Source organism: Crassostrea angulata, chromosome 6 (assembly GCF_025612915.1).
Source record: "Crassostrea angulata isolate pt1a10 chromosome 6, ASM2561291v2, whole genome shotgun sequence".
Taxonomy (NCBI): domain Eukaryota; kingdom Metazoa; phylum Mollusca; class Bivalvia; order Ostreida; family Ostreidae; genus Magallana; species Magallana angulata.
This window is the reverse complement of record NC_069116.1, coordinates 45073426-45099152: the sequence shown is the minus strand read 5'-3', so window position 1 is coordinate 45099152 and position 25727 is coordinate 45073426. Positions and strand designations below refer to the sequence as shown.

Sequence of the window (25727 nt, the reverse complement as noted above, 5' to 3'; positions counted from 1 at the left end):
ATATTAATTTTTAAAGCTAAATATTTCACCTGTCAGGTGATACCAATAAAAACAATGTGGTTGTATTCACTCTCTGGACAATGTTCAATCATTAATATATAATGTTAATATTATCAATGATCAGCCAGACAAATTATAAGAATACATGTAGTTATCCGATACATAAGGACTTAGACACACGTTAAGATACATTTATTACAATGTATTGAAAAAATAAAGTAAAATAATAATTAAAAAAACAATACAATAAAGTGCAAAATCTTGAGAAAAATTTGCACTTTTAAGTTATGTTTCCTTTCCGATCGTTCATTCTCTTTCATTAGACAGTTTTAATCTGATAGTTACTCCACTGTCTATACAATTTATTAAAAAAAAAAAAAACCCAAAAACATTTTGACTGATATTTCATTGGTCGGTTATCAAAACTCCACGATCTACATGTACATCTGAATAACTAATCATTTTTGCATCTTTTTTTCCCAATATCCAGTTATACAGGCAGGACCAAAGTCTTGAGACAAAAGCATCCTACTTTTCAATATGCACAAGGTCGCTTCCAATTAGAATTATATCCTGAAACAAAGAACACATGAAACTGCAATATTTATTAAATTTAATATAGATTTTGTATTGCTGTATAAAGAGCGGACTTGGCTGAAAACGTTAACAATAATTAAACAATTTGTTTAATTTGGACTTTAGATATCTGTTCTATTTATTTAGATAATTTTTTGCGGTACAATATAAATTATATTGGACGATTCTATGTCTGAATTTTTAATAGCAATGAAAAAAGAGAGCAGAGATAAAAATGTTGATGAACAACTGATAGAAATACAGGCAGACAACTAGACACAGACAAGTATTTTGCCTCGAAATAGAGCCTTATGATAAGAAATTGTATGAATAAACTGCACAGTATAACTACCTTTCTAAGTTCGATTGTAGAATTGTATAATTCTACATGAGCCACAGGAATACCAAATCCGGTTTTTCCAAACTCTAAAATATACGAAAACGATAAGGATAATCATTTTGACAGAAATAATGAACAGCAAACTTGTTCCAATAAATGACTTTTAAGTGACATTAATTTTACTTTTTTAAAATAATTTTTTCTTTTAAAAACCTGCAATTGTGCAAAATATATATTTTATACTCATCTCTTCTTTAAAAAAAATGACCATGTTTTGGTACTAAGTACTTTTTTAGTCAAATGAACGAATATGTACAGGTACTATACGAAATTAACAAGAGGACCATGGCCCAATCGCTCACCTGAGCAACAATCACCATAATTAAATCAGCCTTATGGAGTCATATATACATATTAAATATCTTGACAATGTACTAGAATAGGTTCTGTAAAAAAAATATTTCCAATTATTCCTCCTGAAATTCTTAATATGTGAAACATCGGGCCCTTTTGTAAAAGGATGATTTCATTCATAGTCATATCACATAATATTATTGAGTATTGCAGCTATCATGATGATCATAAACAATTGTTCATATATCCAGAAATCTACATCACACTTTGAGCCCCTGGTAGGACCACAGTCTATGCGATTTAGAATAAAAAATTATAGTCAAGATGCTCGCATATAAGTAATACATGTGTACCACATAACATTAGAGTTTTAGAGAGTAATTTCGGGGGGGGGGGGGGGGTTTCATATGTAAAAATTGATTGAATTGAAAAAGTGAAAAAAATTCATCAATGTTACAGCTTTTCTATTCAATTTGTTTTTTAGAAGAGATTTTTAAAGATTATTCTCTATATTATCATAATTTTATGTTTTATTTACCATTCAACCCGCCTCTCCCACATTGTGATTCAACCTTACCCTGGGGATCACATGATTAGAACAAACTTGAATCTACGCTACTTAAGAATGCTTTACCCACGTTTCAGCCTTTCTGGCCAAATTGTTTTTGAGAAAAAATTTTAATGATTTTTTTCTATATATTCCCATATAAAAATTTGGCCTTCCATTGGTGCCCCACCCTACCCCTTGGTATCATGATTTGAACAGTATTGCAATTCCACTCCCTTGGTATGCTTCAGCATACGTTTCAGTGTTTCTGGCTGGACAGTTTTTTTAGAATAAGATTTTTGAAAAAAACCCAACTAATTTTCAATCATAATTAAAATAAAAAACTTGAATCTCCTTCACCCAATTATGCTTTGTTCCAAATGTGTTTGAAATTGGCTCAGTGGATCTGTAGAAGAAGTTGAAAATGTAAAAAGTTTACGAAAAGACATACAGACGGACACCGGGCGAAATGTGATAAGAAAAACTCAGATCAACTTTTAGCTCAAGTGAGCGAACAATACCATTTTCATGTTTACTGCACCCAGATGGTAAAATCTTAATTTTTTAGTATATTGAAAAAATTACATTTAAGAAAAAAAAAAAAGATTTTGTCAGAATCAGCCAAGTCTGATATCCTATGCATCACAGTATATTGGAATGAACCGAGTTCAGAAATAAAAGATTTAGATATAAATTATATAAATTGTTAATCAAATTTATTTAGCCAAACGAACATATTTCTTTGGATCTTACACATTTAAATATTTTTTTACTTAAGTATTTTTTTTCAATCTACTTTTATAAAGTATTAAGTTCTTTAACAAAATTCTTAATATTCATGTCATTTTATTAAAAATAATTAACACACAAAAGATACCTTGCCATGATAATGGTCGTCAAAATGTCACACAACATTTTTTCGAAATAATGTGTATTTCATATAAATTATCTTAATTACAACCATTCATTATATCAAATGTTTTATTAAACTATTACTGTGGAATCTTTAAAATTCATGGGTGTCAATTTTCGTGGATTGCTTAAATTTAACAGGTTCGTGGGGCGTTATTTTGTGTATTATCTTATACCTTCAAAAGAAAATAGACTTTGTAAACTTGATTTATTAATTCGTGGAGGATTTCAATTTGTGGATGAGAGGTACTCACGAATTCCTCGAAAATTAAGCCACCACGAAATTTAGTGATACCACAGTAATTTAAAATATGTTAAACATAAACTAACCGTTTAATAATGGCTCAACTGTGACTATCACTGCGCTTCGTATGATAAAATTTACCGTCTGAACCTTTTAATACAAAAGTCGTAAATGTATTCGAAGTAAATTCCTGAACCATATCAATTTTTATTTTCATTAATTCTTTGAAAAAAAAAAAAACTTACGTTGAAATCCGATATCGATGAATCAATATTTTCTAAATACGGGCTAAAAAGACAAAAATTTAAAACAAAAACAATGTCAACATAGCTTAAAACAGTTAATAGTATGTAAGAAATTAAAATAAAAGTTTTATTCATTTCAGATTAAATAAAGTTACCTTACTTGAATGCAGAAAACTAATACATGTATTAACAATGATGAAATATATTTCGAAACAGAGAGTTGTCTAATTGTATTCCTGATAGGTTTTTTTTTCAATATGTTCGTATGTTGTATTATAGCATTGAATTATTTATTTTTGACGTCGTCGTGTCAATAACTGCCGTCAGGTGGGCAGACAATTTGAATAACGCGCGTTGGTTAATGCTTATTTTTACATTCGCTTACTGAATAAATCAATTATTTACTTAAGTAAGTTTAGCCCCCCCCCCCAACTCTCATTTTGCTTCCAACGCCTCTGTGTTGTTTATTAAACTGCAAATCTCGTTAGCTATCAAGGAGTTCATTCTGACGACGCGATGAAAACAGAACGCTTTGGTTGTGTTTATATACAAGAACTTACCGAAATAATGCTTCTTAAGAATTTTCCAACACCAGTAAGCATCCATATTCGATATTTTCAATTCCGAATTATTAGCCTAGTACGTGTTTGTTTTATTAAACATCAACAACTGTTCCTCGTTCGAGTAAATTCAAACTAACGAGCATTCGTAACTTTGTGTATGTCAACAAACTTAATTCAAGTCCTCTGATTAATTACATGTAGTATTTCCATTTAATCAGGTGATTAAGCTCTTAGAGATAAACAATTATTTCAAGCTTTATTTCAGTGAAACTTTACATTAAAACAGTTAAATTTATTTCGGAAATGACGTACTAAATTGTATTGTGCAAGGTCACAATAACTGCATAACACAACGTTGCATAATCGTTTTTAACCTTTGAAAAAACATGAATTCGGTAGTCATATAAGGGGCTGTCTCAAAAGCTTCATAATATAAATTAAATTGTATGAGATAAATAGAACATCTATAATTGTGTGATTTTATATTAGCTTTATCCAACTAGTTGAAATAATGCGTATATATTCGAGGCTTGCCTCGCGAATATAACCATTTCAACTCGGCAAGCCTCGCGAATATATACACCATTTTAACTCTTTGGATAAAGCTAATATAAAATCACACATTTAAAATATCCTCTATGTATGAAATATATTTTTAACTGATGACAGAAATCAATGTTTGGGAACTACTTAATATGTAAATTACATGTAAATTTATACGCAGTGATTAGTTGTTGCATTCAGAGGCATTTTAAAATCTCATAATTTAATTTAAAAAACACAGTAGAACGTAAATATAATATTACTAAAAGCTGTTTTGTATGTATGTAAATATATAAAATGCAAATAAAAATTTGTAAATGTCATGTTTTGTTTTACATATAAATTATTCAATTCTAGATCGATGTAGCACACTTTCTGGTTGGCTGAAAAAATATTTCATATCGAATATAGAAGTTGCTCATGTCACAGTAAAGATTAACGTCAAAAGCATGCTTTTGTTTCAATCCGCCTGACGTTACGTTTTAAATTTTTACAATTTAATGCCATTTTAAAGGCCTAAATGACGGTTTTTATCTTCGATTAATAGGGAAAAATAAGTTATAAGGAATGCATTCAATAGTTTGGTTTTTTTGGGGTTTTTTGAAACATTTTATTGAAACTCTTTTACAATTTTACATATATGGTACAAGAAAAATTAATATATAGCATAATATGATGCAAAAGAGTTATATATGATAGAGAAAGAAAAAAGAGAAAAAAAGACAGACGGGCAATCACATGATGTACATCAAACATAAATCAGCTATGTATATTTTACTTCTAGTAATAACTGTAATAGATTTTGGGTTCATAAGTTCTATGTAATAGCTAATACATGAATATATGCTACCAACAGCAAATCACAAATCGCTTTCCATTCTCTTTCATATTCTAAATATTTGCAGTTTTTTAATAACATAAATTTCTGAATAAGGAATCTTTTGGCAATTATGATACTTATGCTAAAAAAGTCAAGTCTTTGGATAGATTGAATTTACAGGAAAAAATGTTTTACAATAAGTATCAGTAAGTTCTGAACTCTGTATAATTTATTATTGTTGTATTTACCAAAAAGTATGCTTATTTTATCAAAAACAAAAGACACATTATATTTTGTTAAGAACAGCTCTTCAATTCTATACCATATATCCTTAACTTCAAGCATTCTGTAAATAAATGTTCTATTGTTTCAATGTTTAAATTACATAAGCTACAAAGAGGAGAGTCCTTAAGCTTAATTTTTAATAGAGATAATTATTTGTAGGAACAATTCTATGTAGTATTTGATATTGCATCCATTTTGCATTCAATAGTTTTAAAAGTTTAAAAAGCGTAAACTGCCTCAACACATTTTATATTCGTATAAATTGGGTAGCTATTGCATTCATTCCTTAAATAAAAGAGACAAATTATACTTACTCAATAGCATCAACCACTGCATGTAATGTACTCCCATTAACCCACAATTTAATCTGCATACTAACTTTCTATCAAAGAAATTAAATTCAGAGAAAAATTATCATTTTGTTTATCAAAATAGTCGACCATGATTTAAAATACCAACAACAATAATTAACATGTGTCTTATCAACTTTAACTAAACATTAAATTTATAAACCTGATTAAATTACCCCATTTAATTTTGCTATTCCGATAGTCTCAATGTCATGTTTTTGAACTGGATCTCTAACGTAAGCAAACATGACGATTTTGCCTTCTATCACAGCCAAGTTCTGCTCGAACTTTACGTCTGGTGTTTCCAAACTGTAAAGGTCTAAGTCAATGTAATGATTTGGATATTTTTCAGCTAACTGAAAAGAAAAAAAATATTTTCATAACGTCACTATGCTTGAATATTCCTCATGGATAAGTTAGGTTGAATAGAATAGAAAAATGATAAGTAAACATTTTCGATAGAGGAAAGGTAATTAATCTATCAAGTTAACGAAAACTTTTAATGTTTTATTTTCTTAAGTTTTTTCAATCAATCTTATCAATCTTATCATAGCCCCTCTGTTACATAAAAACGCAGGAAAAACTTAAAAACATATTTGTGCTAAAAATTATCAACTGTTTTTTGTTGTTGTTGTTGTTGTTTTTTTTTTTTGCTATGTAAAGGTTATATAAGACTTACAATGAATGATCATAGTGTAACATATATTGTTTGGGTAAAAAACTTACTATTTACTAATATGGCAACCATCTGTGCGTTCTGTATATTAACAGCGCACTGTATTTTTAATATATATTTTGATAACTCACCAGTGGCACTAATCTCCCAACACAGACTCCAGTTTGACAGGTTGTATTTAAACCACCGTTCTTCAGCTAAAAAAAAATATTTCGACTTCTTTGTCAACCATTCTGATCATTTATAATCCAAGTAAATTTCTTAAGGTCAAGATCTATTAAATGAAAGGTGCCTACAGGTACATGAAATTTAAGAGATAAATTCTTTCAATGATGCTTCATAACATTAGCTTTGTTTGATAGGGTGTACCGGGGCTAAAACACAATTAAAAATCATGTTTTTAACTGTCATTTTCAATGAAATATGAAGGAATTGAGGATCAAATTTCAGAGTTTTATAATTTTTTGATTAATAAAATATTTCTAGAATGCCTACAGTTTCCCCAAAATGGAATTAAACAACCTCTTGACCCCCTCTTTAAAATGATGTCAAACTGAATATAGGTATCGGGATTACTTTTCCCATGATTTAACATAGGATGACAAGAATTTGTTCAATTTTCTACGAAAATCCTTTAAAGCCGTAAAGTACGGGAAAAAGATTTTTAAAATCAATTATGACGTCATAATAATTCTAGCGACAAAAATACACCCTGGAATCATTTACTATACTCTGTCCTGAGTTTTTGCTTCCATCACTTTTTGCTTGATATTTCGATAATAGTATATACCTTTGTGCTCAAACTGCGTTCATCCACTAATATGAAAAATGTCCAGATTATCTGTTTTGAAACGCCCCCTCTACCGCTTCAGGTTTCAATACACATAAAAAAAATGAAAGTCTACGGAGATTTTGCATTGCATCAGCCATTCAATAAGCCCGGATGATAATATTAAAAAATTGCGCGATGTATTCCGAGTGTATTTCGAATGGAGAAAGATGTAAACATTTCCCATTACAAATCTCCGTAAGAAAATTGTTTTCGTTCCTGTGAAATTTTATGAGTGAAAAGGGATAATTGTTCAATGAAGATATCTTGTTTTATCCATTTCATCGATTTCAATTGTTTTTTTTTTCACAGGTATGTATATTTTTATTAAAAATCATCAAAAATTGATGGAAGCAATAACTTGGGACAGACTTTAGATCTTGACCTGACTAGATCTTGACCTTTAGGTCTAGTAAATGATTCCAGAGTGTCTGTTTTGGTGCTAGAACCATTATGACGTCATAATTGATTTGACGAATCTTTTCCCGTAATTTATGGCTTTAAAGGAATTATGTAGAAAATAAAACAATATTTAGACATTCTATATTTAATCACGGGAAAAGTAATCCCGGTACCTATATTCAATTTGACATCATTTTAAAAAGAAGGTTAAGAACTTGTTTAATGCCGTATTTGGAGAGACTGTAGGCAATTTATATATATTTCATTAGTCAAAATTTGACAAAACTTAAAGATTTGTTACTTTTATCTTTCATATTTTATTGAAAATCGTTGTTTAAAACATGATTTTTCATCGTGTTTACCAAAAATTACAGCCCCGGTACACCCTATAAAACGAAGATATTGTTATGAAGCATTATTAAAAGATTTAATATCTTGAATTTCATAAACCTGTAGGCACCTTTCATTTACTAGATCTTGACCTTAATCAAAACTTGTGCTCTGAAATGCATGTACTATTCATTTGACATAAAGATTTTTTTTTTAAATGCTTTTATCTCCGAAAGATACAGGTTAAAACCACATTTACATCCTCAGCCGTGATTTTTTGATGTAGATTTCCGTGAATTTGAAACCCTTCCAGAAACGCTTTTATTGTATCACCGGACGCCCACAAGTATAACATCCTATTATTATAAGGTAGATCATAGTTAGAGATGGGGGTTGTTTTGTAAATTTCATCAGTCGTATACCACGAAACAGTGCCCTGCAAAACAATATTCAGAAAAATTTAGGAGAGATAATGTTTACACGCATAACAAGATATTGATTAATTATATATTCTATTAAAAAAACCCTTTTCCCCCCAAAATGACATGTATAGTCAAAGGCGACAGTGTTTGCAAATATGTATTCTCTTTCAAATACTCTTCCCCCAAATAAAATGTAAGGATCAATAAGGATCGATGGCTGTGACATTATTTACAAAAAACTTACTTGATATTCACTCTTATTGACACACGTCTGAATATTTTTACATTGCAATCTAACATATGGAATGACAATAATGTACGCGTGACTTTTACAGGTCTATGAAAAAGTTAGATCATTTGTTAGGTTATATGACAAATTTGCGTTTCTTTGCTTTCTGAATGAAGTTGTTCACCGCATTTAGAGACCTCATTTTGAAATCAAACTTTTAAAAATCTTTATAATAACATGTTAACCTAATAAATAAGATAGTGTTAATCCATCAATATTCGTTGTAAATCAATTTGTGTGGATTTGGGTTGATGCTTGAAATTTAAATACTTAAAGGTTTAATATCTAATATTGTATTTTATTGATAGGCCACGACTTAAAAACTGTGATTTTTCACTTGAACCAAGAAAGCTGATGCACCCGAATATTAATGAAAACAAGTGTACCTTTTTACTGATAACAATTTGACAAAATGATAATAGTTGTAATCAAGGTATCTATTTGATATTTAACGATACCTAAGCAGAAAAAAACGGTTTTTCCTGCAGTTGTGTCAACAATTTCCGCACATTGTCAATGAAATGCATGAATAAAAGCATAAGATATCAGAAAGCACAAATACATTGTAGTTACCTTGTGAAAAGTATCAATATAACTTTCGTTGTACAAAGGTTTCTTAGGCATCAACAAGTCAATGGTAAATGTTTTGTTAATGTTTGGGATTACTGTCCACATATAAAAATAAAATCAATTATTTCATTACATCGTCACCGAAAAAACGATGTATAGATTGTAGTAGTCGAATCAATTCATTTAACATTCCTGTTTTTATGAACATTTTCCATAGAGACAAGCCTTTATATTTAAATTATCACGTATTGAAAGAGTATGTACTACTGAAAGGTTTTAATAAGTGACACTTACAATCTATTTTGTTTCTTAATAACATCGTCAAGTTTTTATTTACGAATTTTTCTATCAGCACACACGCCTCCTTCTTCAACTTAAAATTGAAGTAATATCATAAATGTATATAATTCAGTTTTCCTTAAAATATCTTAGTAATTAGACACGTACTTTTATAGAAGAATGAGAAATAAAAATTTAGACAATAAAAAGGAAGAAAAATGATTGTACAAACGCCTGGTTTATTATTGATTTTATCTAAATAAAGGACTATCTTTCAGACGCTCCAAGTGTAAAAAGACTACTTATTGGACAATGAAAAACATAACTCGATAATGAAAAAAAATATCAAATTGAAAATAAATTCTCACTCCATTCAATGTCTCATTGAGGCGATGTTCTATGAAGAGTTCTTCAAATGTTGATTTTCCTCTTGCGCAGACTTTTTTCTCTGATCTTGTGCAGTTTGAGAACTCAATTGTTGGATAAAGTGCTGGATCTGACGAAGGGATGGCGCATTTATCGCTGCTGTTACACATGTGTGACATTAAGTATCCATCTTTATCCCTGTCTGGATAGTAATGAAAAGAATGGGAGAAATCAATGAAAATAATTTTTTAAAAATAATTTCCTAAATTTTGTACTAAATAACTATTTTTAAAAAATAAATTAAGAAACAAAATATAAATTTAGTAACCTTAACACGAGCAAACTATTGCTGTTGTTGTTGTTTATTTATTTGGTTGTGTGTGGGCAACTTTCTGTATCAATTCTCAATACATGTATTTACATATAATACAATAAATATAAATATAAGCATCGAATGCTTATTTTTGGCTATCGTCGGTTATTTAATAAACCAGGCCGTGCAGAAAAATTATCACACCACGGCAACGTAGCGTATTCAATTTGTGTGCACCCCTTGGTGTCTTAAAGGACTGATGACATCCAAAAATAAGCGTTTAGTGCTACGCGAGATGTGTTTTTATAGAGTCACATGCACTGAGCACGAAGGACATACAAACAAAAAGTTTTCAAAATAAAAAATTTGGGTTTTCTTTTCAAATAGATACATTTAATTATCATAATAAAATACATGTAATATTTCGTTTTCAAATGATTCCGAGTTATAAAATTCATGCAGTAAGTTTTGTTAAATGTCTTTTAAATAAAAGAAATATGTTTTCATGGTCTTGTACTGAAGAACAATAGACAATCTAAAATATTAATAGATTAGATGTCAAATAATATTTCACATACCACAACATTTGGAATTTTCATGATTCATTATAAATATTGAGCTCAGAAAAATATTTAAAAAAAAACACGACTTAAGATTTACATGTTAACGTATTTTTCAATGTTGACAATTAATTGAACAGAAATAAATACCTTGTTGGATTAAAAAAAAAGCAAATAGGCTTAATAATCATACCGATGTTAACTCTGAAGGACCATGGTGTCTTCACAATTACCGAACAATTCTGCTTTTCGTCTCTAAAGTTTAAAAGATAAATTAATTCAAACAGTTAAGGTATACCACAATTTATTAACTTTCCGATAAAGAAAGACTTTCTAGATCTCCCTTACATAGCTATTTTGTACATTATAAATGTAAGGTGCACAAAAATTACCCAGTTAAATTGTGGCATTGAACTTTTCCTCGCAGCGAAGCAAACGCGTCTAAGGCTGTTACTTTCAGGCATCGCAAAGTTGGATCAATGGTGACAGAAAAACTATTGGGGATTCCTTCTTTTGGTTCCTTTGGTTTGGTATTCAAAACCAACCTAAAATTATACAAAATAAACAAGAATATATTTCAAGGATTGATAAATTTTAATTATAATAAAACGTGAATCTTTTCAAAAATACTTAGAAACCTTTAAACTGTGTAAATATTAATGCATTGACTTCGACCAAGGGAAGTTTATTTCAACTGACAAAAAACCAAAATAGGGTAAAACTTTAGATTTTAAAACTTAGATTTTACATTAAGCATTTCCTGTGAGTAATGGACAATTTTACCATAATATACATGTTTTTTATTTTGTGAAAAAATATTGGATCTAGAAAAACTGTTGTAGCATTTAAATCAAAAATGAATGTTTTTCATCGGAGAAAACACTGACATGAAAAAACAGATACTCGATACATAATATATGATTTATTAATGAATTAAATTGGTTTCAATTTTATTATTAATTTAATGTACTTGTCAATCCAGTAGTTAACCTCGTCAGCAGTTTCGTTTACATTGGAAATTGAAACATTTGTGATTTTCGTCCAGTTCCACTTCGGAACTTCCTTATAGATCGCTATATTCACAGCTGTATAAAAGACATAAATTCGTTCACATTCCTTCCGCCTTGCAATAAAGTACATACATGTATACGATGTACCGGTATAGACAGAACACAAACATAACAGGAAGTAACATAAGACTCAATCCACATCAACATTGTAAGCATTAATGAATTTAGTTGTTGTTAAATCATTAATAGCATTTGTTTGAGATTTGAGAACAATCAGTTACCGTAGGCCAGCCCTCTTTCTGTAAATCTGAGGACGATGCCGTATGAGTTATTTGGCGAACTGTATAACATCTGATGAGACAAATGCATTGACGTCCAACATAGCATTAGAGAAAGTGACATCATGGTTCCTTAGACAAAAAAAATCATATTTGAAGAAAAAGTACTTGTCCTGGCTTGCTTGCAGTGATAAAAAATATATTAAAAATTAATTTACCTTCGTCCACGTACAATAAGGTTGACTCTTCCTCAATAACTCGCTATAATAATAAACTTCCGTAAGTAGCACTGGGGTGAAATGTGGAAAAAGAGAATTACATCAAAAAGCTGTTTAAAAACGCTATCGGAAAGACACTTTTAACAAAATAAAATTACAAGATTTATATTATCAAATTATATTGGGTTATAAAAATCCCACACCTATATCATCCCATGTAAATAATATGATTTATCAAAGGTTTAATCAAGACTTATAGTGCATGGCCGATAGAAACAGGAACCATTGATTTGGCTTTCCGTGTTTATTGAAATAATTATTTCCTTCTAAGCGCTTATTAAGTTCAAAGCATGATTTATTTTTAGACCTATTTAATGATTCGTATAGGAATGATATGAAACAAGCAGGAAGGATCCTTTACAGGCACGTTACATAGGGGAGGAGGGGGTGGGCTGTCCCCCTTTACCTTTAATTTTTGGGAGCATATAAAAACTGTAGTGAAATAAATATAGAGTTTGGAATTCTTTCCGTTTTAGCGGTCCAGAGAGAAAAAAAAACCGATTCCGTCGCAAATGTCACTGTGAATTTGCAGCAAATATTGATGCATTTTTAACCTAAACTCGTTACTTGGTAATCACGATTTGCCATTTATAAAGTACCTGAAATAATTGAGTTCCTTTTACATTAACTTTAAAATTTCAATTTATACACGTATACGTATATTACATTGCTATTTGGGATAGTTTTCCCTTTCCTTTATAGAAATACATTACCAATGGTGATCATGTAACTGCTTCATGTTTCCAATCTCAAAACCGAACAACAATCTAACATTCGGTGGTTTCCCAGTTCGCCTTAACTGTGAAATACAGAGGGAAAAAGTAATAAAGTAGTAAGACCAAAGAGGATTTTCTCAATTAAACTGCTGCAAAAACAAAACTTGAAACTTGGCGAGATGTTTTGATGATAATTAGTTAAAAAAAACAGATAAAAATCGGGATTGATTACATGAGAATATAAAAGACTCATTTTTAAAAATTTCAGTCGTTCTATTTAGGAACATATATGATATAGCCAGCTGTTATTGCATGTAAAGTTGAATTTCGAAATACAATGATAAAAATGATAGGCATTTTTCTGACATTTTACATAAGTAATTAGCTTGCTATTATAAAGTATAATTCACATGCAAAATTGAATTGATTCATGAAAGCAGCAATTTAAACTATAATAAAGTATATTTGAATCCTTATGATTATAGTGACATTTGAAAATCCCCCAAAATCCACTAAAACCAATCTTTATTCACTTTAAAATCATTGAAATCGTAAGGAGTAAAGAAAAGGTTTTTACCGTAATCTAATTATAACAATAATTGAAACATCAAATTTTTAAATTATTTTTTTTTGAATTTGTTCAACCCTCTTAACTCCTTTGCAAATCCAAACATTTTATCCTATCGTGTTCTTATTGTACACAACAGAATGGGTTGGTTTTTTTTTTTTTATCTTAAAACATTAATTTACAGACACAAATATTCGATAACCTTGCCATTCCATGCAGTTCCTTTTTTTAAATTTTAGGATGTCTGGCATAACAAACACGTTAATTTCTAATTGCATTATGAAGAAGTTCTGCAGAATTGTTATGTCTGGTGTTTTCAAACTGTAAACTGTCTAAAACTATGTAACAATCTGGATATTGTTTGGCTAACTGCAACCACATAGTGCAAACGACTTTTATTGCGTGCATGACAGTTGATCAATGAGTTCTTGATTAAAACAATACTAACGAAAATAATAAGTTATGTATTGTTGGCAATGCATTAAAGTTTTTTAGAACTCTTAAAAAGATTACATTTTTGTGCAGGGGCTACTTTGAGATAAATAATACAGTTAGAATATGGGTATAGTTCGAAGTGCGATGATACTCCAACGAGTCCTGCACTTTATTGGAAGAAGAAGTTCATTAAATGCATTAGGCGGTAATGTTAACATTATGGTTCATAACTCCGGCCCGTATTTTTGTTCAGCAAATTGTTTCTCTCCTTTATGAGCAGGTTTGCGTGGATTTAAATTAGCCTTCTCCCGAATAGTTTTTTTTTTTTTTTTTTTTTACATATATGCATGATGTACTTGATGTAGCGCAAGTCTCATTCTACCAACAACGTTAAATAAAATACATATACAAAATTAATCTAATATCTTTACAGTTCAAATGTACCAGTGGGAATGATTTACTAATTCAGCTGAGCTGAGTTGTTTAAATCTGTTGTAAAAAATGGTTTCTTGGGACTTTCATTTTTCTTTATTTTCTTCATTTTCATTCTGAACAATTGTCTGCTAAATGTATAAAACAGAAAAAAATCATAGAATAAATTTGACAGGTCTAATAATATGTTGAATAAATATTGAAAAGAAAACTCAAATTTCATGTGTAACTTTTTAAACAAGAACACACATAAAAACTATTCATAACTGTCTTTTAAAGGGCTTAATCACGTTTTAATTTTTTCTTTCTTTCACGTTTATTGATATGAATTCCATGTTAAATACTTGTCTCTAGAGACGATTTTTAATTATCTCTATGTTTTGTTTTTCTAGATAAGTATTTTTTAGTTTATTAGTTTGGATGCTACATGGTCCTTTGACGTAACAGGCACCAATCCTTTAACATTTATTCAATGAATTGATCACTTTTATTAAAACTTTAGGTATTAATTAAGCATAGGTTTCATAATCATAATCATAAGGTTCTTATAAATGTCACATAAAACAATATCCTAAGCATATGGAGTCAAATGCGGCAATCCGAATGTTTATTTCTTATAATTAATAATGCTAAAGAAAAAAAAAATACTACACGTATTTAACATTCTCCTATATTTATTGAAAAAAAAATCATGGTGTTAAAAATCGTTTAAATTATGATCATTGATATATAGACATACATTAAAAACTGTAGACAAAATGAAGTGCTAATTTTGCAGGGTTTCTTTCAGGTCTTTGCACCTTTAAGGTGAACGATCGTTTGTGCTCCTTATGTTTTTTCTTTTCTTGTAATTTTTCCTGATTTTTTTCTCGAGACAGCCAACTTTCTTTTCTTGTAATTTTTCCTGATTTTTTCTCGAGACAGCCAACTTTTTTACTATTCGTAGAGACTTTGGACTACTGGAAAGGGAATCGTCTATCTTCTCCGATGAAAAAGCCCTTCGGCCACCGTTTTAAAATAGTTATAGTTATTGTCTCCTTTTGTACAAAATGCTTGTAGTCGCTTTTCCTCTAACACTGTCAGATTGGGTATAGTCTAGAGACTTTTACCATTGTCATTAGTTAACAAAAGAATTCGAATCCCTTTTAAATCAGTTACTGCTCCTACAAATTTATCATTTTGGTAACAACTTAACTTTTGAACTATTTAACATTGAGAATTGAAAATGAAGAGTTGACTGGCTAATCAAAATGACATACGAGTAAATAACAAAGATTGGGGTCAAATAAAAAAAAATCGTACTAAAATTGTTGACATTTTTTTTCATTAAGTAATGCAGAAAAAGCAATTCACCGATAATATCAAAATAAAATGTTTTAAACATGAAAACGATAAGGTGGAAAGACCTGTATTTGTTTAAGAACAATTTGTGTCCTATATGTAGGTTATTTATAAGTTTTTTAACAGTTCACAGGGCAACAGTCAATTCATTGCAGTTACTTTAGGTCTTAATTCCAACTCACATACATCTTAGCTGTTATAAAATAACCAGTGCATTATAACATGAGGCCCACATCGCTCGCCTGAGGAACAACAGGTATGATGAAGTCAGCTTAACGTAGTCATAATACAAACTATCTGCACAATATAGTACAATACATGAAGATCCTTTATAAATAACCCCCCCCCCCCCCTGGATATTCTTAATACAATAAAGTAATGATAAAGTAATAAAATCCCTTTTCTAACAGGATGATTTTATAGTCATATTATTACATGTTGAGCATTGCAGTTCCTAAAATATCCTAAACCATTCTTGTATCTGGGATATAAACCTACATCAAACTCTGAACCCCTTGTGAGACCCAAGAATCCCCGTGTGGTCCCATCCTACCCTCAAGATTTTGATTTGAACGAATTAGAATCTACATTATCTGAGGTTGATTCATTATAGAAACAAAAAATATCGTGGAATCTCATCACAGATAAGAAATTAGCTAACCCCACCCACGCCAAGTTGCTTTTTGAATTTCTTCTACCATTCTGTCAAAACAGGTTATTTGTAAATACACGTACTTTCTGGATAACTAGTTTAATGATATACTTTGTATATCAATTGGGTTATTCATTATCGATAGGATTTTCCATAACTGCAACATAACTGTAACAATTTAAGAACAATGAATATATACGTACATGTAAGTTTGAAACTAAGAAGTTATCGTAGTAACTTATCAATCCAATCCGTAAAAACCGTCAGCAGTTTTATTCATTCTTAAGTACTCTTAATCATATTCGGACCTGATTTAGAAGCGGCCGTATTATTAAGGGCTGTAGCGAAAGAAATGTCGGATACATTTACATTGTATTCTAATATGTCTATTTTATCAAATACTATAAAGATTAAAATAAGGTTGTTTTGGGAAGTTACTTAATTATTACACATTGTTACAAATAAATGTTAATAAAGGTAATTTGTCATTGCAAATTAGGTCTTTCAATGAAAGCCGAAAAACGATCTCTACCGAATCATTACGAAACACATCTGAAGGATAAATGCAACGATACAGGCAAAAAAATATCAGGATCAGAGGTGTCATGTTCTAGACAAGAAATGAAAATATGTCAACACATTTGCTTCAGAGAAATATTTCCCAAACCAATTAAACAAGAATCTGCCTTCCTTTTTTAGGAAAAAAATTCCTCGTTTTTCTTTTATAATTCTACAATTTTCGTTAAGAAAACGTCCGTGTCCCGGCTATATGTAGCATACACAACCATACACAACACAATTTTCCTTATAACTAATATATACAGAGCAGGCACGTAGCATCAGGGGGGAGGCAAGGGGGAGGGGCCTGCGTAGCAAAGCTATTTCTTAAATTTAGATACAAAAAATTGAATTAACATGGAGTTGCCCCCTCCCATGTAAAAAATTGAAATGAAAAAATTAAACCGTGAAATTGAAGTTAAAAATATAGCTGCTACTACTACCCCCCCCCCCCCCCCCCCCCCCACACACACACACACACACACACGGATAAGGATTTTCATGATTTTGGAAGGAAACCTGTTTCCCTTTTTTTTTTTTTTGCTTGTCAAGATTTTTTGGATGAGTCCGCCCCCCCCCCCCCCCAACTTTCAAAAACGATGCTACGTGCCTGAAGAGAGTGGGCATGGTCATGTAATGTATATTGTTTTTAATTCACCCATTTTACATGGTCAACTGATTACAAGTAACTAACTAATTTAAGGTTTTTCTAATCATCAATCGAAGTTTGAGTGAATGTTGTCAAGCTTTAAGCGAGAAATATTAAGTTGTTTTTTAGTTTAGAATTATTTTATCTGGCGTGAAAGCCAAAAAGAACAAAGGATTGCGTAACAAAAATGTTATAAAACATTTTACAAAACATGGAAATAACATTACATGTCACGAACATTGTTTTCCATTAAACAGAAAAGAATTAAATACTAGTAATTTTGAATTCTGTATCTCGATTGACCATGAAATATTTTAGAAGCAGTGTAAACATTTTCACTGGAAATAGCACTCCAAATTTCCCAAATGTTCCCTTTAAATCAATATTTATTTTTAGAAGAGGAAATAAATATTCATGAGACAAATAGCACGTGGTTTACATTTGGTTTTAGACAAGCAGGAAGAAGAAGTGTTGTGTGAAAGGTAGGAAAATGTTGAATATTGTTTATATTAACTATTGAACAATACCAGTTAAGAAAGAGACCATTGCATCTAAAAATTTCATTATTTTGAAAACAACGGACTAATTATTTTTCTTTTAACTTTCTTGTACAAATTGCATTCAGGAAGTTAATACATCCACAGTAGCACGGGAGGTAACTCGTGATACACATATGCAGGAACGAAGTTATCTGAAGTAAACGCACATACATATCATACCACTGAAGTATTTCAATCATTTTTGTTTGATAGAACTAATAAAGTTAACATAATTAGATGGATGATTATACGCAAAATGATGTTGTATATATTTAACTACTGAAGAATTGCAACAACATTAAAACTAATCTTTAAATTTATTATCAACCATGGTAGGGAAAACCAACCTTATCCGCTCTGCAAATGTCATTTTCAGGCATTATCATGACATGTACCAGATGAAATACAAAATAAAAAATAGACAGAAAACCAACAATTTTTTGGTTTACATTCAGAAAATAATATCTGTAAATTGTTAAAATAAAGTAACATTTATGATTAGTTTTTTATGCAAAATAATAATTTTTCACATCTCTTTTTCCAGCCACAAAGGCGAGAAAGTGCTCAGTCGAAGGAAGGGCGTTCTTAAATATTTTAAACGATCCGGAAAACGGTGATCATGCAGCAAGTGTGTCTGCTGACTGTAGTGTCCCTGTTTGTGACGTCAGCCCAATGTAAGACCCCCGGCTTACAGACTAGAATCACTGACAGGGCCCTTGAATATGGTACGTATACTTGAGATACTACCTACATGTAGTGTTATTTCATAAAGTGTAATTTCTTTAAAGTGTGACGAAAAGCGTGGTCGAAAACCAAAAAAAATATTCCATATACAATAACAAAATGTACTATTTTTAAATCATATGCAAAGACCCTCCGGATCATTTGTAAAACTAGATATTTTATCTCGAAGATTTTTGAAGAGCTCTACTATAATTAGTGTATTTTTGCAATATTGTAGCAAAACAATCTTACTTTGGATTGTGAATATCAGGGACTGAAAGATGGGAAAATATGTATATATATTTGATGCAAAAAAGGCTAGAGAAACTCTAAAGTTATCAATCCAAGGCCTGTCAAAATCGGTCAAAGGGTTTACTTTTGAACGATTCTTTTTAAATGTTGGTTATCAATGAAATACATGTATACTGTGAAAAAAAATTGACATACTTTTTGGCATCTGATATCGAGTGACATATAAATACATATTAAGTACATGACTCAGCAAAGATCTATATTAAATTTGGACCAGCTATGTCCCAGTTCTTCATGTGTATTGCTCGATCCATCTCTCCTAAGAGTAATAATGAATGTCTGTATTTCTTAAAAATAGCTACAGAAGTGGCTCTTGATATTTTGTCCAAACAAGTGACGGGTCAGCAAATACCAGACCAGCATGGCCAGTCCGGTGACGTCAAATTCGACATTACAGGGTACTGCATGTTATTTCGATTGTACAATGTATTACATGATACTTGTATTTATGAGTCCTGCAATGCGTCCATAACGTTGTCCTTTTTGGGATTTGATTTTAATCAACTCTCCTATGCAGTTACTCTGGAAAACCGAAAGTGAAACAGTGTTTGGACCTAAGCACAAATCATCACCGCTGACAAGACTTAGTTCATGAAAATAATAGAAAAATTCAAAGTAATTTATGCTGAAGCATTGTTTTTCAAGGAAACTTATCGATAAACACTAGTCTTTGAAACTAGTCAGATTTTATATAATACGAACAACTAAGATATTTTTTATAGTCTCATGTATTCGTACGCCAGAGTTTAATATAGCCTCGTTCAACCAAACGCTCGGCTTTATCCGTAAATCTCCGACAAGCAGAAACTTTAATAGCTCTCTTGCTTGTCGGAGATTAACGGAGACAGTCGAGCGTCTGGTTGAACGAGACTAGAGTTCGATATCTATAGTGCTTGGATCCATAAATCTTTTGAATTGCTTCGATTACTTATACATAGTTTAAAATCTATCTTAAATACTACACAACATGATTCATATAGGGTATCTCGAAATTCTTGTTGGAAAAGTCTAAAATTCATAAAAAAGTGCGTAATTTAAATACAGACTAGAAACTAATTGCCATGAAAGATAAGTTGATTTTAAAATAAATGCTAATCGATAAAATCAACTCCCATCAGTACTTCAGTACTTTGATTTGTTTTATAATCACACATTTCGTAATTTCTTAGTGGCCTTTTTGTTCACGCACAGTTGTTATCAAAATACAAAAATAATCAATTTTTGCTTACATAATTTTATTTGATAACAATTTTTTTTTAATTATAAGTATTGCCAAAGTAAACACGGTTAAGATATTTGATTTCCTAGCTTGTTTTTCTAGAATGAATGTTAAACAGTTCACAAAGCCCAGCAGTCGAGTATCCCTGATTCAAAACGTCGGTCTTTCTTGGTCCACGAGTGGAACGGGTCTAGCTATCCATGGAGACTTCAAATACAAATACAGGAAAGGGATGTAAGAACTTACATTTAGTTATGTGCACCATTTTTATAGATCATGGCAAATGTATCGCATCATTTAACGACAACATAGAAGTGTCATGTTGTAAATTTTGAATTTACTGGGTGGGTGTAAATACAAAATTTACAACTTGTCATGTTGTAAATTTTGTATTTACACCCACCCAGTAAATTCAAAATTTACAACATGACAGAAGAATGCATTTTCGATTTTCAGAAACACACATTTTATAATCAAATTTACTAGTATCGGATTAATTAGATTATTAATATTTTAACAAATTATAACCAGGGATAGAGAAACAGGCGAGGAAGCGTAAATTCTTCAATAAATATGGACGTTCTATCGATTTCCAAATAAGTACGGGAGGAATTTTGTGTTGACCCCATTGAATCAAGAATAAACGGTTTTAATAAAATGTAATGAAAGGTCAAATTCGTTTTTCAACAATAATACAAAATGTAAAATCAATTATTGATAGATGATGTACGTCTAAAAATCGAAGTTTGAATTTCAGAATCAAAATTTCTGATCACGGTAGCTTTGACCTGAAAGCGAATGGTATTAATTTCCAGATAAAGATAGAAATAGGTAAGAATTGTTTTCATTTTAACGATATGTGTAATGAATTTAGAGTGGATTTAAATGAATCTTTATTTAAGAATTCGAATGTTATTATCTGTAAATTCATGTTCAAGATTTCTCTCTCTCTCTCTCTCTCTCTCTCTCTCTCTCTCTCTCTCTCTCTCTCTCTCTCTCTCTCTCTCTCTCTCTCTCTCTCTCTCTCAATACGCAACACCCAAAGGGTACTGAAACACATATAGCTAATTTCATTACCAAGGAATGGACGGCACCGGGCGCCCTACTATGAAGGCTGTAGGGTGTAGCTGTAATGTCGGGTCAGCGGACATCAAATTCCACGGAGGAGCAGCGTGGATCTATAACTTGTTTTCAGGGCAACTTGAAAATAAACTGAAAGATATGGTTGGAGGCGGAAATGGATTAGTACGATTGATTTTTTTAAAACTGCTATATAATAAAGAACATGTAACTAAAGTTTAACAGAAACCTTTAAAATTAATGATATAATTTTGTAAAAATCTATCTTTAACTAGGGTTCTTTTTTTTTTTTTAGCTTTGCAAACAGTTGAACACTTTGATAGATGTAAACGGAATGAAGAGTTTGCAGAAATTACCTGGTCACTATTAAATACGACATTATTTTAACAATAACGATTTAATCTATGTAAAAAGTAATATAATTGTGATGCAAACGTTTATATTCATCAAATAGCCTGATAGTGAAAAAATATACTCCTATTCATCGTGTACGTGTAAATTCTACAGCGAATTCAAGTATGAACCCTTTATTACTTGCAGTAACTGTGCAAATTGCGAAGAGGTTTTTACTGGATTACAGATTTTTATCGAAACCCTCATTTCAAACAAAATTTATGGAAACCTACCACAAGGTAAATAGAATTGAATATATCTTTGATGGTGTAAAGTGACGAAGAACACATTTTCTGTCTCTAACTCAAACATAGCGTGTGGCGTCCTTTTTATGTACACCTATCATAAACAAAGACAACACACCGTACGTCAATATTATGATGAAATAATGACGTCATGTCTTCTTTGCTACAGGGAGAAGTTTACTGGAACGCAGTTCCCGGGGATGCCCCATTTGCAGCCCCGCCTTTGTTGAAATCCTCAGATACTTCCAGAATGATGTATATCTGGCTATCTGACTACGTCTTCAATACGATGTCTTACAATGCATTGAAATATAACCAACTGCAATATAATGTTACAAATAAAGATGTAAGTGGAAAATAAATAAATGTTTTAATCTTAAACTGATATGAATATTATAACGAAACGTAAGAGAGAGAGAGAGAGAGAGAGAGACAGACAGACACAGGGACATATATGAATTCATTGAAACGTTTGTTTTTATTTGTTCAGCTTCCATCTGGTGTATTGAATACGACTTGTCCTCAATCAACATGCATTGGGAAAATAATAAAAGCAGTAAGTACATGTAACCTATAAGCAATCAATACAGTATATATTATTTTAGGTCAACTGACTGAAGACGTTCTGCATTGCGTCATGACAAGGCAAATAATATGACATCGGTCAGAAAACCAGAGCATAACAAAATCTTGTTAACTTGTTTTTTTTTTACACGAGAAGTGTTTTGTTTTTAAATGTTACCTATAAAAATATCCTTTATACAGATCGAAAAACAACGAAAATGACTTCAGAGAAGAAGATGGAAAATGTATATACAATAAATAACATATAGTTATTCATTTTAAGTATTTATACATGAATGTAGAGTCTATGAGAAAAACAGAATATGAATTTCATAGTCCAAGCTCCTTTGGAACAACAATACTTTTAAAAACTTATCCTTCCTTACTTACAATAACCCTTACAAATTTTTTTTTCTAAGTTATTTATCACACATGTACATGTACAATGTAGCTATTTAGAGAAAGCAAGAATGATGAAATTTCCGCCAATTTTTTGTTTTCTTTTGATAATTTAACCCTGACAGATTGGCACCAAATTCCCAAACACCACAGTGATGTTGTACATGAAATCTACATCAATGCCAAACATGACGGTACAGAACGGATCTACGGTAGTGAACGCTTCCGGGGACATCGTGTTCTTTGCGCAACAACCGGGCGGAAAATACACCTACTTCCTAACGCTGTCAGCTGTAAGTAGTAATGATTTTTAGGATTTAAAAAAATCAAAACGTTATTAGAATATTTTTATTCATGCAGCATCTTAAAATCTTCCTATTTTAGACGATGTCAACCACGATTTCTCTGATGATACAAAACGAGAAAGTTTTCGCTAAAGTCCTCAAATTACCGTAGGTGTCATTAATTTTATTTACATTGAATGACTGAAATGTTAGTAGTATCTTGACTGTATCATGAAATAATGAAACGAAGCTCATATACATTACATAGTTGAATATTCACGCAAGTAATTTTTATCGACATCATCATATCTCTTAACCTTAATTATATATATAGTAATGAAGTAAAGACTTTTTTCTTGGCAGTATATCAGTAACTGTGAAAGATTCGAAAATTCCGGTATCGGTAAGTTATTGTTACAATTATTTAAAGCCACGAAACAATATTGATTATTTTTAAATGAAATAAAACTTTAACATTCTATAGCTATAATATGTAATAAAGCTTTTTTATCGGATTTTATAAATTACTCTAAAATAATTTCGTATTGTAACTAATGTGCTATTGTTATTCATTATAATTTTTCGTTTTCTTTGTATTTTCCCCTATTACTTAACAAATCTAATTTGAGTTCATAATACTGACAAAACCGATTCACGATGAAGCCAGTTTTCACATTTCATATCCCAGGGAACCAACAAAAGATGCCAGTTTACTTTTAAATTTATAAAAACTAATGTGTTTAGCCCATCAAAATGTATTTAATGTCTATGTATTTCAGCCGGAGGGGCTCAATTTCATCGTAAAAGGCATTGTTTCTGTCTTCGTCGAACCAAAACTTAATGGTAAGATGCAGTCCAAGGTTGTCTTAATTTCCTTACGTATGTACAATATGTACATATGTACATGTATATAAACACTTCTATGAAGCAATTTAAAAGCAGTTAAGTTCTAGTGTTTTTTTTTTATTATTTTTAATTTTTTTATTTATTTATTTATTTTTTTGCTGTTTAATAATGTCATTATGGTTTTTAACCGTCATTTAACAGTATATTGAAATAAACGAATCAGAATGGATAAGAAAAGATAAACCTTTAATACTGACGAAATACAACAAATTGATTTTGTTCTAATCAAGACGTAGTGTCCTCAAATGTAAAATATCCAATTGTTTTTACCAAATATTTACTTGTACATTGTAAATGCAACTCAGTTAGTTTTGGAATGAGAATAACGAGTTCATTGAAGTCAAAGTACTGATTGAGGGATCACTTCTCTTTTGCAGAACTCGGGGCAGCGGGATTCCCTCTTCCTGTCATTAATTCCGTGCATTTCACGAACACACAACTGACCGTCGCCAAGGTACATTTCATTTTAAACCCTACTGTAAGGCAAAGTTTTTGTCTTTGTGTGGATAAGGAAGAGTGTTATCTTGAAAGAAATCCTGTTTTAAAATTAAAGAAAGATGTCTCATGTTTGGAATATCTAATTCCCTTAGAAAAACGGAATGTTTCTTTTTTCAATAAGTGTCTATTAAATTTTTTTTAATTTATACCCACGTTGTATTTTCTTTAACATGTGTTCGTTACGAGGAGGAAAAATGAGGGGGCTTTATAATATTGACTATTCTTATATAATAATATGCCTTCTAAAGAACAATATGCATTTCGTCAGTTCATCCAATATATTCTTTTATTCAACAGGACACACTTTTGATTGCAACAGATCTGAAATACAGTGGCTGAGACACAAATGAAATTTTCAAAAAGACACTTTTGGAAATCGAATTTTTTAATCAAATTGGAGGAGAGAGAGAGAGAGAGAGAGAGAGAGAGAGAGAGAGAGAGAGAGAGAAGAGAGAGAGAGAGAGAGAGAGAGAGAGAGAGAGAGAGAGAGAGAGAATCGTGTTTTACTTAAAACACATATGTAAACTAATTTGCATTTTTTTCACAGGAGACGGATATATTAAATCCTTTATTCTTGTACGATGTACAAATAAACTATATATGTGGTTTTTAAGAGTTCGTGTTTTATTTTGTTACATGTATTTAAGTATGTCAGATTGACAAGTGCTAAATATGTCAAAAGAAAGTGGACTATTTCATTTGAAAAGTGTATTAATAGTGACTTCTTAAGTTATAAAAAAATATACAAATTCATGCGCGGATCTAGAGGGGGGGGGGGTCGGGGGGGGGGGGGGGGTCCCGACCCCCCCTGGAAAATGAAAATTTATTAAATT

At 30.8% G+C, this 25727-nt stretch overlaps 2 protein-coding genes across 4 annotated transcripts; one reads left to right on the top strand and one right to left on the bottom strand.

The window, feature by feature from the left end:
* Nucleotides 1–177: 177 nt before the first annotated feature.
* On the bottom strand, nucleotides 178–12608 carry LOC128190905 (uncharacterized). Of its 3 annotated transcripts, XM_052863145.1 has the most exons (17): nucleotides 12525–12608; nucleotides 12322–12392; nucleotides 12107–12235; nucleotides 11786–11900; nucleotides 11208–11360; nucleotides 11009–11070; nucleotides 9945–10144; nucleotides 9592–9670; nucleotides 9301–9392; nucleotides 8276–8452; nucleotides 6587–6652; nucleotides 5956–6135; nucleotides 5744–5811; nucleotides 3219–3261; nucleotides 3060–3123; nucleotides 929–1002; nucleotides 178–573 (listed from the first exon to the last, which is right to left on the bottom strand). In XM_052863145.1, exons 3-17 carry the CDS (start codon nucleotides 12228–12230, stop codon nucleotides 529–531), a joined length of 1542 nt encoding a protein of 513 aa, XP_052719105.1. In that variant the 5' UTR covers nucleotides 12231–12235; nucleotides 12322–12392; nucleotides 12525–12608; the 3' UTR covers nucleotides 178–528. The 3 variants fall into 3 exon arrangements, with proteins under 3 accessions (XP_052719105.1, XP_052719104.1, XP_052719106.1); XM_052863144.1 differs by lacking the exon at nucleotides 12525–12608 and having other exon boundaries at nucleotides 12322–12516; XM_052863146.1 differs by lacking the exons at nucleotides 3060–3123; nucleotides 12525–12608 and having other exon boundaries at nucleotides 12322–12516.
* A 6211-nt stretch (nucleotides 12609–18819) lies between these two features.
* Nucleotides 18820–25502, top strand: LOC128190256 (lipopolysaccharide-binding protein-like). The gene is made up of 15 exons (XM_052862233.1): nucleotides 18820–18996; nucleotides 19605–19704; nucleotides 20628–20759; nucleotides 21283–21356; nucleotides 21607–21770; nucleotides 21901–21964; nucleotides 22146–22237; nucleotides 22413–22589; nucleotides 22734–22799; nucleotides 23332–23499; nucleotides 23591–23658; nucleotides 23854–23893; nucleotides 24270–24333; nucleotides 24774–24850; nucleotides 25192–25502. Exons 1-15 carry the CDS (start codon nucleotides 18891–18893, stop codon nucleotides 25231–25233), a joined length of 1434 nt encoding a protein of 477 aa, XP_052718193.1. The 5' UTR covers nucleotides 18820–18890; the 3' UTR covers nucleotides 25234–25502.
* Nucleotides 25503–25727: the final 225 nt, after the last annotated feature.